The 17413-nt window shown below is 44.0% G+C and overlaps 1 protein-coding gene across 1 annotated transcript in view; it reads left to right on the top strand.

The window, feature by feature from the left end:
- Positions 1-473: 473 nt before the first annotated feature.
- LOC117519722 (storkhead-box protein 2-like) overlaps positions 474-17413 on the top strand; it is a 60744-nt gene continuing 43804 nt past the window's right edge. The window contains exon 1 of the mRNA XM_034180974.1: positions 474-1200. Coding sequence (XP_034036865.1) covers positions 861-1200 — 340 coding nt within the window. The 5' untranslated portion in view covers positions 474-860. The remainder of the gene's footprint in view (positions 1201-17413) is intronic.

The following is a 17413-nucleotide window of genomic DNA, read 5'->3' as shown; positions in this document are numbered from 1 at the left end:
TAATCATTAGTGATTGATCTCTGCTCCCCTCCACAGCATGTCTTTTTCCTGGTTCTTTCCCTCAGCCCCAACCAGTCTCAGCAGAAGACTGCCCCTCCCTGAGCCTGGTTCTGCTGGAGGTTTCTTCCTGTTAAAAGGGAGTTTTTCCTTCCCACTGTGGCCAAGTGCTTGCTCACAGGGGGTCGTTTTGACCGTTGGGGTTTTACATAATTATTGTATGGCCTTGCCTTACAATGTGGAGCGCCTTGGGGCAACTGTTTGTTGTGATTTGGCGCTATATAAGAAAAAAGTTGATTGATTGATTGATTGATCTGTGTGTGTCTGTGTGTGTGTCTCTGTGTGTGTGTCTCTCCGTGTCTACTGTCTGTGTCTATAGTTAATTTAAATTAACGTGTTATTATTATCTGTGTTTTTTTAATGTCTTTCATGTGGAAAACGCTACAGATTATGACAAAATTTAGAGGGGGCGGGGCCTGGAGCGGAAGCCTTCAGCGGGTTTTCAGACGTGTAGTTTGTTTTTTGTCTTTTTTCTCTCCGAACGCTCTGCAGACGGTGCAGCGGATCAGCACCGACCCGGATCCAGGAACAGTTAGGAAAAAGGAGCAGACAGCAGCTGGACTGAAACCAGAAGCCGACTGTCCTCCGCGTCTGTTGTTAGCGTGCTGCTAGCTTAGCACGCTGCTAGCTTAGCTGTGATGGACAGGACGCAGGCTGGAGCGGGAGAATGACGGACCTGGTCTTTGGACTAGAGCCGGGTCAGTGTCGGAGCTGAACACGGATCAGTACCCCCGTCCGGACCAGGAGCCGCTCCTGACCGGCTCTGAAGTGATGCTGTGAGTCGTTGAGCTTCCAGGCCGATCATGGAGTCTTTCCTGCAGATAGCCCCGCACTCACTGGCCATCGTCCTGACCCGGATCGGGTCTGCGGAGACCGCGGGGGCCACCGGGGTGTCGGAGAGCGACCAGCTCCCGCGGCACCACACCGGATATGAGATTTTTGCCGATTTCAAAGCGGAAAACACTCAGCAGCACGTGTGGAACCAGCGGATCATCGAGGCCGTGTCGGAGACCTTCTTTCTGGGCTGGATCGACGAGCATGTGCTGCTGATCCAGGGCAAGGAGGAGCACCTGGAGGCGCTGAGGGAGGGCTGGATGCGGAGGTCCCTGAACCCGCCCCGGGGCTTCACCATCAAGTACCTGGGTAAGGTTACGTGCACAGACAGGATCGGTTCTTCTACACGCCTGACCCGGTCCGGGAAGTTACTGGGTGCACGGAGTGCTGCAGGTCTTGTCCTCGGCCCGTGTTTTTTTTTTTTCCTTTGCTTCATCTCAAGGAGGTTGTTTGGTTGCTGGCGCTGGTTGCCAGGTTGCAGGGTCATTCCACAGTAAAGGAATTACAGTGACCACAATGTCTGTCCGTAATGTGTCTTACCGTTAAGATCTGAAACGTTTTGTTTTGGTTGCTCAAAAATATCTGGTTACCCTGCGCGTTCTTTTACTTCTGGAGGAAGCAATCTACACAAAACATCTGCTGACACTCAGCTGCAGGAAGAGAGGAATGCAGTTTCTTCATGATGTAGTATTACAGGTAGACTGTGGTAAGTCGTGACAGTGACCTGATATGATGTGATGTGTCTTCCCAATAATAAGTATGTCCAATTATTAATGAACTACTGACCAAGAGATTGTGTATGTACACAAGCAAAAACAACCAATTGATACTCATCCCGTCTGCTGTTAATCAGTGAAATCACCTGGTGGAGTTGGTGGTTATAAAAAAAACCTACATCCTCTTTGCCCTTTGTGGAGTCAGGTTGATCACCAATGTATTTCTTAGATTTTTCACAGTATATCGACAACAACACTTAAGCCTTGTCATGCAGAGCAAGAATGTGCAGGAACCAGCCCGATGTGGCAAATATTGCCATAATAGGATGCAGTTGGGCAGGAAAGAGGCTAGAGCCCGACTGATATATCAGCCGGCCGATATTATCGGCCGATATGAGCCCTTTTCAAAGTACTCACTATTTGCTGAAATTTTGCCAATAGAATGCCGATAATTTCTCATAAACAGAACAGTTACTAAAATAATGTTTGTGTCGGCAATGTAAAATGTCCTTGCACCGTTTGTCCAGTAGATGGCGCTCTGACTCCATTCAACTGAGAGCTGCTTGCACCCCTGCTTAAATGTGTTCATCATCCCCGTAGTTCGCTGTCACACTGCACTGATTGGCTGACAAAAACATACAAGTAAGTTTATAAGGATCTCTAAAAGAGGCGTGGTCAGCAATGTCAGAACGTGTCCAGATTACGTCCACACCTCCATGATCGCATCCAAAGCGTATGTAGACAACAGATGACACAGACTGCTGTCAGACGGCCATAGAAGGTGCTGAAGACTGCCTGATGTCTAAACGTCTTAATGGCAAACACGGGACCGGAGTGGGCGGGAGCACTGTGTTTCTCCCTTTGCACAGTCCCTGCCAGTACTGAACACCAGAGTAACCATCATATGTACCAGACTCACACCATATGTTTCAAAGCTGGCACGGTGCTGTCACTCACTCAGTCACGCAATCACATCTGTGCTCGTCCTCCACGTCCCAGCGTTACTGACGTTACATGCGTGTTAGGCATGTGGAGATTAATCGATGCACATTGAATGCACCATGGATGGAAGCCAGAAAGCTTAACGATTTCCTTATCGGTCCTTCAGTTCGGGACACCGGAGCAGCCGTTGTTTTTGAGGGTGTTTATTGGGAAATGATAATTTCTCTACGTTGATTGCAGAGTGCTGTGGGTCTGCTTGAAGCAACGAAGCAGCGCTTCGACCTGCTGTTTGCTGGTTTTCTGCTTCACGTCCGACAGCAGGTCCACAATGTCTTCATTAACCCCTCTCAAAGCCATTTAATGATGTCAATCATGAGTCAGCTTTGTGTGGATTAAAGTCACGAACTGGGACGTGATGGTTCTCTGGCGTGAGCTCCAGCTGGTGCGTAAACTGAAGTTGTCCATCAGGTAAAGGAAATAATAATAATAATATCTTCTGTTTTGTAGGACTAAGTGCACGGCTCCAAAGAGCCGCACAGATTTTGGTTTGAATTAATAATAACTTCAGAGCGAATCGCAGTTTTGAATCAAATGACACCTCTTTCCAAACATTATCTTACAAACAGTAAACTACAACCAAGGATCAAGGATCCAGTGACCATGTGCAGATTTTATTGATATTTATTTTTGTCCAGAGATCAAGGATCCAGTGACCAGTTTCATATTTATTTTCTTTAAGACTCAATAAAATGTTGTTGACATAGAAAACCTGTAAAGCCTACTTTTAGTACACAGAAGATTTACAAGAGGTATTGAGAAGGGAATCAATAAAGAATTGCATTGATAAATTGAATCGATAATGGAATAGATATCAATAAAATCTTATCAATACCTATCATTAACTGTATAGCACCAAATCGCATCATATCGCATTGTGAGGAAATTAATTGTCATCAAATACACTCAACAAAACTATGAACGCAACACTTTTGGTTTTGCTCCCATTTTGTATGAGATGAACTCAAAGATCTAAAACTTTTTCCACATACACAATATCACCATTTCCCTCAAATATTGTTCACAAACCAGTCTAAATCTGTGATGGTGAGTACTTCTCCTTTGCTGAGATAATCCATCCCACCTCACAGGTGTGCCATACCAAGATGCTGATTAGACACCATGATTAGTGCACAGGTGTGCCTTAGACTGCCCACAATAAAAGGCCACTCTGAAAGGTGCAGTTTTGTTTTATTGGGGGGGATACCAGTCAGTATCTGGTGTGACCACCATTTGCCTCATGCAGTGCAACACATCTCCTTCGCATAGAGTTGATCAGGTTGTCAATTGTGGCCTGTGGAATGTTGGTCCACTCCTCTTCAATGGCTGTGCGAAGTTGCTGGATATTGGCAGGAACTGGTACACGCTGTCGTATACGCCGGTCCAGAGCATCCCAAACGTGCTCAATGGGTGACATGTCCGGTGAGTATGCTGGCCATGCAAGAACTGGGACATTTTCAGCTTCCAAGAATTGTGTATAGATCCTTGCAACATGGGGCCGTGCATTATCCTGCTGCAACATGAGGTGATGTTCTTGGATGTATGGCACAACAGTGGGCCTCAGGATCTCGTCACGGTATCTCTGTGCATTCAAAATGCCATCAATAAAATGCACCTGTGTTCTTCGTCCATAACAGACGCCTGCCCATACCATAACCCCACCGCAACCATGGGCCACTCGATCCACAAAATTGACATCAGAAAATCGCTCATCCACACGACGCCATACACGCTGTCTGCCATCTGCCCTGGACAGTGTGAACCGGGATTCATCCGTGAAGAGAACACCTCTCCAACGTGCCAAACGCCAGCGAATGTGAGCATTTGCCCACTCAAGTCGGTTACGACGATGAACTGGAGTCAGGTCGAGACCCCGATGAGGACGACGAGCATGCAGATGAGCTTCCCTGAGACGGTTTCTGACAGTTTGTGCAGAAATTCTTTGGTTATGCAAACCGATTGTTTCAGCAGCTGTCCGAGTGGCTGGTCTCAGACGATCTTGGAGTTGAACATGCTGGATGTGGAGGTCCTGGGCTGGTGTGGTTACACGTGGTCTGCGGTTGTGAGGCTGGTTGGATGTACTGCCAAATTCTCTGAAACGCCTTTTGAGACGGCTTATGGTAGAGAAATGAACATTCAATACACGAGCAACAGCTCTGGTTGACATTCCTGCTGTCAGCATGCCAATTGCACGCTCCCTCAAATCTTGCAACATCTGTGGCATTGTGCTGTGTGATAAAACTGCTCCTTTCAGAGTGGCCTTTTATTGTGGGCAGTCTAAGGCACACCTGTGCACTGATCATGGTGTCTAATCAGCATCTTGATATGGCACAGCTGTGAGGTGGGATGGATTATCTCAGCAAAGGAGAAGTGCTCACTATCACAGATTTAGACTGGTTTGTGAACAATATTTGAGGGACATGGTGATATTGTGTATTTAGAAAAAGTTTTAGATCTTTGAGTTCATCTCATACAAAATGGGAGCAAAACCAAAAGTGTTGCGTTTATATTTTTGTTGAGTGTACATATCAAATTACACCGGGAACAGGGGTGAATCGTATCGCATCGTATCATCATGTATCGCTATATGTATCATATTGCTAGTAATGTATCGAGATGCTTATCGAATTCTTGTCAGTGATGAAATTCACATGTTAACATGCCTGTGTGCGTAGAGTAGGTGCTGGACTGATTGACATGATTGATGTGTGTGTGTGTGTTCATAACGGCTGAATGAGCTGCTGCTGTGTGTGTGTGTGAACGCTGTTGCCAGCTACTAGACACTGCTGGCAGTGGGCCATGCTGTCCTATGCATCAGACGCGGCCTTTCCAGGGAAATGTAATTTCTTTTTTTGTGTTTTGGCTCACTTCAGCAGCACAGCACAAGGATTATTATTGGAGGATTATTATACATGGCATGTGCAGGTCATACTAGCCGGCTTGGCCGTGACAGATCCATCTTGAGGTTCTCTTGTACATGCTCAAATTGGTTTGGATCCTGTTTTTCCACCATCAGAATATATAAATTGCAGTCAGATTGCACATGGACCGCCGTCGGATAGGTGTCCCATCTCAATGGCACCTGGAGGGTTTTGAACATATGCAACACACTTGGGGCCGCTGATCGGGACTAACTGTGTGGACTCTCGCAGATGGCTGTCAGAACGTTTTTGAACTGCAACTGCTGGACACTTTTCGGATTGTGGGCCAAATCACCATTTTGACGCCATTGGGCCTCATTCTGGCTATGTGTGATAGGGGTATTATAAGCATGCACAAAACTCAGCCTCGAGCAAACTGTTTTTAACAGGTTGCTTTCATGATTAATGGACGTGCACGCGCACTATTTGCCAGTACCTGTACACCTCCAGGGCCCTTAGGCAAGCAAGGAAGATAGTGGCCGATCCCTCTCACCCAGGTCACAAATGTTTTGTCACCCTCTGACAGATGGCTGAGGTCCATCAGGACTAAAACCTTAAGCCGCAAAAACAGCTTCTTTCTGTCTGCAGCTAGACTTATAAATGATGCCAGAGACCCCCCCTTTACCCTGCTGCCCCCCCACTCCCACAAAGTACAGACTGATCATTTGTCTTTTTGACTCCTTCACTTCTTATGCTGCGTTCACACCGGGCGCAGTGTGAGCGACAGGGGTGACAGGTTGCCATGTTATCCCTATGGAAGGACGCGTTGTGGTGCCAAGCCACGCAGCGCGATGTGATGGACGTGAACGAAGCGACACGAATGAAGCGATTTTGAGCGATTGGCGCATTTGCGGCACGATATCGCATCACGTCGTGTTGCCCTCCTCCCCAAGTTGAAAAATCTGAACTTTTTCATCCTGTCGCGCCGCGATGACCAATCAGGGACTAATATGTAGTGACGTGGAGATGTCTGGAGTTTGACTGAGTTGGATGTGAACATGTCCTGTCTCTGTTAGCCAGGACTTATGAGCAGGACGTATGTTCCTTTTGTCCTTTATTTGACAATTATGACAGAGTTTTTGGGGGAAGAGTGAGCAGCAGCCCTGCAGCAGGCAGCGGAGAGTTTTTTTTCCTCCATGTGCGCGCGCGAGTGAAACGTCCGTAAAGATATATTTTATTTATTAACTACACAGATGTATAATAAAACAAATGGTGACTGGTTCATCAACACAATTATGACAGAGTTTTTGGGGGAAGAGCGAGCAGCAGCACCACAGCAGGGGCGGCAGAGGTTTTTATTGTTTGCATGTGCGAGCGTGAACGGGACAGGATGTCCTCAAACTAGGTCCTGCAGAGGTGGAAGGACCACTGAAAGCGGCTGTCATCCAGACGCAGCTCCTGCAGCAAATAATGAAACTCCCCGTGAGGATGTTGTGAACCCAGGGACGGCGCCGCTGGCGACGGTTGTCAGCGTTCCACAACAGTTAAGAGCACAGCAACTCGCTCCGTGTGATCAAGGTCCGCCATGTTAACTTGACTGACAACCGGAGCCGGCGAGCAGAATGGAAGCTCCTCCTATTTGATGACACACTGGGGTGAATTTTTGTAGCGAAAGCCGAGCGGCACACCGGGCGATGGTGGCGCATCCGTCGAATTTGTGGCGTTTGGTCGTGCCTGGTGTGAACGCGGCATTACAGAAGTATTTTTTCCTTTTCGTTTTATTGTTGTTTATGCACCTATTACTTCTTACAGAAGTATTTTCTTTTATTGTTGTTTATGCACCAATGACACCAGATCAAATTCCGTGTATGTGAGAACTTACTTGGCAATAAATTTGATTCTGATTCTAAGTTTTCTCACAGTGGAGAGCAGCTGCTGGCTTTACCATGACTGCATCAAAATGAACAGTTATCACTTAAAACAAGTCATCATAACAGGACTTTTTTTTTTTAAAGAGATACTTGTTTTATTGCATGCCCTTCTGTCTATTCCTACTGTTCTATGCTGCAATGTGACACTGGAATTTCCCCATTGAGGGATGAATAAAGGCTTTTCTTATCTTATCGCACTTGTGTAAAGTTTGCAATTAATCTGCCGGCTCCATTCTTTTAGGGCCCCATCACACTAGAGCATGAATGCTGTTCCAATCACAAGAATTGGAAAAACAAACAGAATTCGAGCTGCATTCGTACAGGGCATGCATTCGTAGAGCCGTGTATGAACACCCACAATGTGGTACGAAGCTGGCTCCAATGATTCCCGCAATTTGGAGTGCAGCAGCTCCCAAATCTATCTCGGCTACCCAGAGCGCAGTCCAAATGCGGACATAAACCTTCTCCCATGAAAAAATTAAAAAAGATAATAAAATTAAAAAGACGAGGAATAAAAACAACAGCACGAAACCCCACAATGCCAGCACCTGAGGTCTGAGTGGAAAGCAAACAGGGTGGGGGTGGGGTGGGGGGTGGCGGGGGGGCATGGTTCGTGTGCCTTGATAGAGTGGTGACATAAGTAAAAAAAAAAAAAAAAAAAAAAAAGTCACGTGACTCATGGTGCCATCTTGTTTCCAAAATAGCGTTGGCTGTTAATCTGTCTGCATGTAAATCCAGTTATTTTATTTATTTATTCGCTGAAAATGCAGGTTGTTGTGCATTTGTAGGCACAAATAGACACAACAAGGGTTTCAAGATGTAGATTCCCTTCATAGTCCAGCGACTAAGGGACAAATTTTAGGGGAATCATGCACTTTTATACAAAAGCGCCAAAACTTTATCAGAGGTACTTTATAGTGTCCTGAACTATATAAGATCAGGAGACATTGAATCCATAAACGTCTACACTCTAAAAACTTGGGTTTAAGAGAATAACCATTTTCAGTCTTCTACAGCATATAATTCATAACAAACTCTTATCCAAATGTCTTTTTAAGTTCATAATATAAACTTGAAGGTTATGAAAAATGAATTAAGGCTAAGTAGGGATGCTTCGAATGTACTTCAGTGTGCTTACACTTACAAAAAGCATTAATCTCGGGAAAGTGACTAAATATTGTCTAACTCATTGTGAATATCAATATACCTATGCAATATAGCTGTTTGCGAGCATAGGGCAAAGGAAAGATGCTACTCATGCACTCTAACATATTTACACTCTAAAATAACAACAGTGTTTGAACGGAAAGAAATGCTTTTTTATTAATTACAAGAAATCAAATCAGATCAAATCAATTTTATTTATATAGCGCCAAATCACAACAAACAGTTGCCCCAAGGCGCTTTATATTGTAAGGCAAAGCCATACAATAATTACGGAAAAACCCCAACGGTCAAAACGACCCCCTGTGAGCAAGCACTTGGCGACAGTGGTAAGGAAAAAAACTCCCTTTTAACAGGAAGAAACCTTCAGCAGAACCAGGCTCAGGGAGGGGCAGTCTAATGCTGGGACTGGTTGGGGCTGAGGGAGAGAACCAGGAAAAAGACATGCTGTGTAGGGGAGCAGAGATCAATCACTAATGATTAAATGCAGAGTGGTGCATACAGAGCAAAAAGAGAAAGAAACACTCAGTGCATCATGGGAACCCCCCCAGCAGTCTAAGTCTATAGCAGCATAACTAAGGGATGGTTCAGGGTCACCTGATCCAGCCCCAACTATAAGCTTTAGCAAAAAGGAAAGTTTTAAGCTTAATCTTAAAAGTAGAGAGGGTGTCTGTCTCCCTGATCCGAATTGGGAGCTGGTTCCACAGGAGAGGAGCCTGAAAGCTGAAGGCTCTGCCTCCCATTCTACTCTTACAAACCCTAGGAACTACAAGTAAGCCTGCAGTCTGAGAGCGAAGCACTCTATTGGGGTGATATGGTACTACGAGGTCCCTAAGATAAGATGGGACCTGATTATTCAAAACCTTATAAGTAAGAAGAAGAATTTTAAATTCTATTCTAGAATTAACAGGAAGCCAATGAAGAGAGGCCAATATGGGTGAGATATGCTCTCTCCTTCTAGTCCCTGTCAGTACTCTAGCTGCAGCATTTTGAATTAACTGAAGGCTTTTCAGGGAACTTTTAGGACAACCTGATAATAATGAATTACAATAGTCCAGCCTAGAGGAAATAAATGCATGAATTAGTTTTTCAGCATCACTCCGAGACAAGACCTTTCTAATTTTAGAGATATTGCGCAAATGCAAAAAAGCAGTCCAACATATTTGTTTAATATGCGCATTGGATGACATATCCTGATCAAAAATGACTCCAAGATTTCTCACAGTATTACTAGAGGTCAGGGTAATGCCATCCAGAGTAAGGATCTGGTTAGACACCATGTTTCTAAGATTGTGGGGCCAAGTACAATAACTTCAGTTTTATCTGAGTTTAAAAGCAGGAAATTAGAGGTCATCCATGTCTTTATGTCTGTAAGACAATCCTGCAGTTTAGCTAATTGGTGTGTGTCCTCTGGCTTCATGGATAGATAAAGCTGGGTATCATCTGTGTAACAATGAAAATTTAAGCAATGCTGTCTAATAATACTGCCTAAGGGAAGCATGTATAAAGTGAATAAAATTGGTCCTAGCACAGAACCTTGTGGAACTCCATAACTAACCTTAGTCTGTGAAGAAGACAACCCATTTACATGAACAAATTGTAATCTATTAGATAAATATGATTTAAACCACCGCAGCGCAGTGCCTTTAATACCTGTGGCGTACTCTAATCTCTATAATAAAATTTTATGGTCAACAGTATCAAAAGCAGCACTGAGGTCTAACAGAACAAGCACAGAGATGAGTCCACTGTCTGAGGCCATAAGAAGATCATTTGTAACCTTCACTAATGCTGTTTCTGTACTATGATGAATTCTAAACCCTGACTGAAACTCTTCAAATAGACCATTCCTCTGCAGATGATCAGTTAGCTGTTTTACAACTACCCTTTCAAGAATTTTTGAGAGAAAAGGAAGGTTGGAGATTGGCCTATAAGTAGCTAAGATAGCTGGGTCAAGTGATGGCTTTTTAAGTAATGGTTTAATTACTGCCACCTTAAAAGCCTGTGGTACATAGCCAACTAACAAAGATAGATTGATCATATTTAAGATCGAAGCATTAATTAATGGTAGGGCTTCCTTGAGCAGCCTGGCAGGAATGGGGTCTAATAGACATGTTGATGGTTTGGAGGAAGTAACTAATGAAAATAACTCAGATCAATCAGAGAGAAAGAGTCTAACCAAATACCGGCATCACTGAAAGCAGCCAAAGAGAACGATATGTCTTTGGGATGGTTATGAGTAATTTTTTCTCTAATAGTTAAAATTTTATTAGCAAAGAAAGTCATGAAGTCATTACTAGTTAAAGTTAAAGGAATACTCATCTCAATAGAGCTCTGACTCTTTGTCAGCCTGGCTACAGTGCTGAAAAGAAACCTGGGGTTGTTCTTATTTTCTTCAATTAGTGATGAGTAGTAAGATGTCCTAGCTTTACGGAGGGCTTTTTTATAGAGCCACAGACTCTTTTTCCAGGCTAAGTGAAGATCTTCTAAATTAGTGAGACGCCATTTCCTCTCCAGCTTACGGGTTATCTGCTTTAAGCTGCGAGTTTGAGTTATACCACGGAGTCAGGCACTTCTGATTTAAGGCTCTCTTTTTCAGAGGAGCTACAGCATCCAAAGTTGTCCTCAATGAGGATATAAAATTATTGACGAGATAATCTATCTCACTCACAGAGTTTAGATAGCTACTCTGCCCTGTGTTGGTATATGGCTTTGGAGAACATAAAGAAGGAATCATATCCTTAAACCTAGTTACAGCGCTTTCTGAAAGACTTCTAGTGTAATGAAACTTATTCCCCACTGCTGGGTAGTCCATCAGAGTAAATGTTATTAAGAAATGATCAGACAGAAGGGGGTTTTCAGGGAATACTGTTAAGTCTTCAATTTCCATACCATAAGTCAGAACAAGATCTAAGGTGTGATTAAATTGGTGGGTGGACTCATTTACATTTTGAGCAAAGCCAATTGAGTCTAACAATAGATTAAATGCAGTGTTGAGGCTGTCATTCTCAGCATCTATGTGGATATTAAAATCGCCCACTATAATTATCTTATCTGAGCTAAGCACTAAGTCAGACAAAAGGTCCGAAAATTCACAGAGAAACTCACAGTAACGACCAGGTGGACGATAGATAACAACAAATAAAACTGTTTTTTGGGACTTCCAATTTGGATGGACAAGACTAAGAGTCAAGCTTTCAAATGAATTAAAGCTCTGGGTTTTTGATTAATTAATAAGCTGGAGTGGAAGATTTCTGCTAATCCTCCGCCTCGGCCCGTGCTACGAGCGTTCTGGCAGTTAGTGTGACTCGGGGGTGTTGACTCATTTAAACTATCATATTCATCCTGCTGTAACCAGGTTTTTGTAAGGCAGAATAAATCAATATGTTGATCAATTATTATATCATTTACTAACAGGGACTTAGAAGAGAGAGATCTAATGTTTAATAGTCCACATTTAACTGTTTTAGTCTGTGGTGCAGTTGAAGGTGCTATATTATTTTTTCTTTTTGAATTTTTATGCTTAAATAGATTTTTGCTGGTTATTGGTGGTCTGGGAGCAGGCACCGTCTCTACGGGGATGGGGTAATGAGGGGATGGCAGGGGGAGAGAAGCTGCAGAGAGGTGTGTAAGACTACAACTCTGCTTCCTGGTCCCAACCCTGAATAGTCACGGTTTGGAGGATTTAAGAAAATTGGCCAGATTTCTAGAAATGAGAGCTGCTCCATCCAAAGTGGGATGGATGCCGTCTCTCCTAACAAGACCAGGTTTTCCCCAGAAGCTTTGCCAATTATCTATGAAGCCCACCTCATTTTTTGGACACCACTCAGGCAGCCAGCAATTCAAGGAGAACCTGCGGCTAAACATGTCACTCCCGGTCCGATTGGGGAGGGGTCCAGAAAAAACTACAGAGTCCGACATTGTTTTTGCAAACTTACACACGATTCAATGTTAATTTTAGTGACCTCCGATTGGCGTAAGTGGGTGTCATTACTGCCGATGTGAATTACAGTCTTACCAAATTTACGCTTAGCCTTAGCCAGCAGTTTCAAATTTCCTTCAGTGTTGCCTTCTCTGGCCCCCGGAAGACATCTGACTATGGTTGCTGGTGATGCTAACTTCACGTTTCTCAAAACAGAGTCGCCAATAACCAGAGTTTGTTCCTCAGCGGGTGTGTCGCCGAGTGGGGAAAAACGGTTAGAGATGTGAACGGGTTGGCTTCTGTTTAGGACTACGCTTCCCTCCTCACAGTCACCCAGTCGGCCTGCTTTCCCCGGCTGCTCGGGATCTGCCGGAGGGGAACTAACGGCGGCTAAGCTACCTTGGTCCGCACGGACTACAGGGGCCTGGCTAGCTGTAGGATTTTCCAAGGTGCGGAGCCGAGTCTCCAATTTGCCCAGCCTGGCCTCCACAGCTACGAATAAGCTACACTTATTACAAGTACCATTACTGCTAAAGGAGGTCGAGGAATAACTAAACATTTCACACCCAGAGCAGAAAAGTGCGGGAGAGACAGGAGAAGCCGCCATGCTAAACCGGCTAAGAGCTAGTAGCTGCGCTAAGCTAGCGGATTCCTAAAAACACACAAAGTGAATAATGTGTAAATAATTTAGAGGTGATTCAGCAGAGGGAGTGCTTTAGATAAGGCACGTGAAGATTACACTGTGAAACAAATCGTTATCTAGTTAACTAGATCAATCTAATTGTGCAGATTAAACAGCTAACAGATACAGCAAAACACCGCTATGCTCCGGAACAGGAAGTGATACAATACTGCATTGAGAGCCAACCACCAGTAGGGGCGAGTTTAAATCAGTTTTGTTTATATGGCCATAACCATTATCATTATTATAGTTGTTGTTGTTGTCATTATTATTTTATGTTATTGGTATTAAGATGATTATCACCATATTTTTTAACTGAAAACATTGTAAATACCTGGTTGGCAAACTTCCTAGATATGCACAAACGTTTCATGAATATTTTTAATGAACTACTCTCTACAGCTTTCATGCTAGGAAGATCACAGTGACCTAATTTTATGTCTCAGAGGTAGAGGCCTGTTAAAGATCCCTCCTGTACCTCTTTCCATTTTGAAACATACCATCCTGCTAATGTATAAGGATGTACGACGACGTATGACGCCGCACAATGGACGATATATGATCACATAAGCTCAGTATAGCTTTCCACTAGTTGCAGTAGCCATTCTCTACAGCTTAACAATGTCCAGTCTTGATCACTGGCCCCCTACATAATAACCATATGATCGCATTGTCATATGAATAGCAAAATATACACTGTATTATAACCATGCAAACACCCTTTTAAAAAAGTAGGATACAGGGCTGGATACAAATGTCTCCTGCTTTGACATGACTTAATATAACCTAAAGAGTCCCTAGACAAAGATTGGCCCTTTTTTGTAAAAAAGGGCACAATTCTATCCCTTAACTGCTGGATTATCAGGTCCGAACAGAAGAAAAATTTGGGAAAAAAAGTCAGCCATGTGGGATGGAAGCTGACTTCATCTCAAAGTTTTGTGAGCTAAATTTATTGTTCATTTCCCATGTACAGTAAAACTCACCTAAACCGTCATCGTATAAACCAGATATTCGCAGTTACCGGACAAAAAAAAAGTCTGAAAGTTTTTGTATTGTTTTCCATGTAATAAAAACCATATATAACAGATTTTGTACAACAGATTTTTCCTTACATCAGATAAAATGTACCGTTCAATGCATTTCCATTAAGAGCCAATATTTGTAAAGTTCAGGCAGATTTACTTTAGGGTGTGATTAAAGCCGACTCGGATTTCAATGAAACTTGCTTCAGAGTTGGAACCTGCCAAGAAACAAACTTTCCCCAAATTTCTCCACCGAAAATCAAACGGTGACCTTGCCAGGGGTCATCAAAGTTCAAGGCAAAAATTCGATGATGATGAATATGGGGGGGGGGGGGGGGGGGTGCCCAAAGTCTGGTCATCTTGCGAAATTAGCTGTATTTACAGGCCCATAACCCAGAAAAGTCTGCAAATTTATAGCACAAAGTCAATAAAAGAGGAAAATGAACAGCTTACCTTTGATTTGGAGGTGGTGATTGTAGAAAGAAAAGCTTGTTGAGGGCCAAATTAAATGTAAAATTAGATAAATTATCATAAATTGTACATTTGATAGCTTAACTATTTGTATATATATATTGATAGCACCTGTACCTATGTGGTTAAATGATTTAAAAAAATGTTGAAAATATAAAAGGTTCATTCAGTAGTTCAGCGCAATTGGAACCATAATGGTGCCATGTTCTGAGGTGACGCCACTCTCTCCATCAAGGCACACGAGCTATGGCAAGACGAGTGCTGTGGTCCACTCTTTTGAAGACCGCTGCTGAGTGTCGCGCTCACATCATATTAAATATACTAAAACTGCTCTTAACCCACCTGTGGCATTGACTAGAGACACTTGACAGGGGAAGATGATTATTATCAGCTTCAGGGATGCAGGCAGGATCACTTTGTCCAACACCTTCCAGCCAAACTGCAATCATGAGGCAGGCGGGCGTGTTGCCTTTTTCCACGCTGCAGAAGGTTTTCCAAGAAACGATGAAGAAAACGCAACACAATGGAGGTGCACTCATTGCTGCAGAACATGACAAACTGCAAATTCAGTGTCAACTCTTTCGGAGCAGAAGGACAGACAGCGCTCCACCAGTCCGTCATTGACGGGAACCTGGAGCTTATAAAGCTGCTGGCAACATTTGGTGCAGATATCCAACTGACCAGCAGGGAAGGGTGGAGAACAGTCATTTATAGCTACACAGTTGTACCAGATTTAAGGAGAGAGAGGGGAAAAAAAACAATTTTGCAAACGTCACCACCACCCACGACTGCTAAGCAACCAATGCAGTGCACTTTTTGCACTTTCAAATCCAAATAAAATAAAAAAAAAAATAAATAAAATGAAACAGCCACACCGGCCAGTTTTGTTGGTATTGAAGTTTTCACCTTAAGTGTGTGTTAACACCGATCATGCGCTCCACTCCTGCAGGAGCCAATCTGTGCATGTGTGTGTGTGTCAGCATGTGCACATTTGGAGTTCAGAGCACAGATGGCCCCAGTTTCCACCCTCCATAGAGTCTCCTCTTCTGGGCGGAGATTCAACTTGTCATCTTTAGTTTTCTTGTCTTTTAAACTTGTTTTATGTCACAGGCAAACACGACACATGATACTTGGTGTCACAGTGACAGCCCGATCAGCCGGCTCTGAGACGCACTGACTCGCTGACACAGCGTCTGTGATCGTACTATAACATCCAGGATGAGCATGTAATCACACATCTGCTGTCAGTCCACCTTGTGTGTCAGAGGACTCATCTGTATTATCATTTTATCATGTTAGACTCCGTGCACATGGCCGCAGTGCACATCATCGCATCACAGACGTGATGACTTGCTGTGACATGGTACATTTGGTGTGATTGTGCAATGTTCATGTCTAGTGCACATGATGAGTGTGTGACACAGATGTTGCACATTACAATATTTCATTTGAGAACCTGAACAGGATGTAGGGGGGTCCGGCTCGTCGGCGGCACAATCGGGACGTGCCAACATGATCAGACTGCTCTGAATGCTGGTGGGTTGCCATGTCAGATTCCAGTTCATATGCCACTTGAGCTAGCAGTCACACAGCAGTATGACCGCTGTACAAATATGCAGCACGACGGTTGTGTGCCTGCTTTCTACATTCGTGCTGGCCTACCAATTTGGCAGTATTTTCCTAAGTGCCACACGGATACTGTCCGAGGAATTCGAATGCAGTTTGACTGCAGGTCAAATTGCATGAATGTCGTTCGAATATCAGTTCGTACCCTGTTCCCTGTCACAGTGGCCACAGCATTGATAGCCTCCGATCTGGTTGATCCCACGGCAGACTGCATTCAGCAAGTCGGTTGTGCACCGGCATTGGCCTCCGTGACGCTCTGCGCTGGCATTGCTCCCTCCATGGACGGACCGGCAATCACAGCGCCCCGCACGTTGGGATGTATTTCTGGCTGCTCCTCCTCAGCAGCACAGGCTGTGGTCGCCACCAAGGATGAATGCAGACAAATGCAGAGATCATCCTCTGATCATCGGGCTTCATGTAAAGCTTGCGTTTTGTCAGGGTTTGTGTCGCCTGGATGTAAACAGGAAAATAAAGAGCTGAAGTTGTTAATATGAAATTCCTCTGAAAAAAATGGGTTTGCACGCCATCAGATTCCCATCAAGTCTCTCACTTAAACATTGCAAGATGCCACAGTATAGCAGCGCTGGAGTGGCAGTGTAATGGCATGGCACCGTTATTCCATTGTCTGGGGAGAACGCTGGCAAAACACAAACAAAAATGGGCAAAATATTGAAGGGAGTCTGGCACAACTTGTTCTTATCCATTCAGCCGCTCCCGTTTTGTGTTTGGGGTCGCCACAGCGGATACAACCAGATCCGCATTGGTAGTTGGCACGAGGAGTCTGGCACAACACGTTGCAAAAAACAAAACACTTAATGTGCTGCACATTAAATTTATCCCACCGTGAATGATATGTTATCCAATTCATAAACGTTTAATGAAAAAAGAGAGTTTACATTTACACTTTGTCTCTCAGTGATAAAGCAGCTCTCTGGTGCCGACAGATTAAAGATACTGTACTAAACTCATACTGAACCGTGACATCTAAACACAAATATGAACTGAACCATGACCTCTGTGTCCTGTGACACCCCTAGTGGTGACACATCCAACTAATTTGTACTTACGCAGAGTTGTTTGAACAGGTGATCTTGGAATCTGCAGTTGTTTAGAAATGGCACTACAATT

The sequence above is a fragment of the Thalassophryne amazonica genome, chromosome 11, assembly GCF_902500255.1.
Source record: "Thalassophryne amazonica chromosome 11, fThaAma1.1, whole genome shotgun sequence".
Taxonomy (NCBI): Eukaryota; Metazoa; Chordata; class Actinopteri; order Batrachoidiformes; family Batrachoididae; genus Thalassophryne; species Thalassophryne amazonica.
This window is presented reverse-complemented; position numbering and strand designations above follow the sequence as displayed.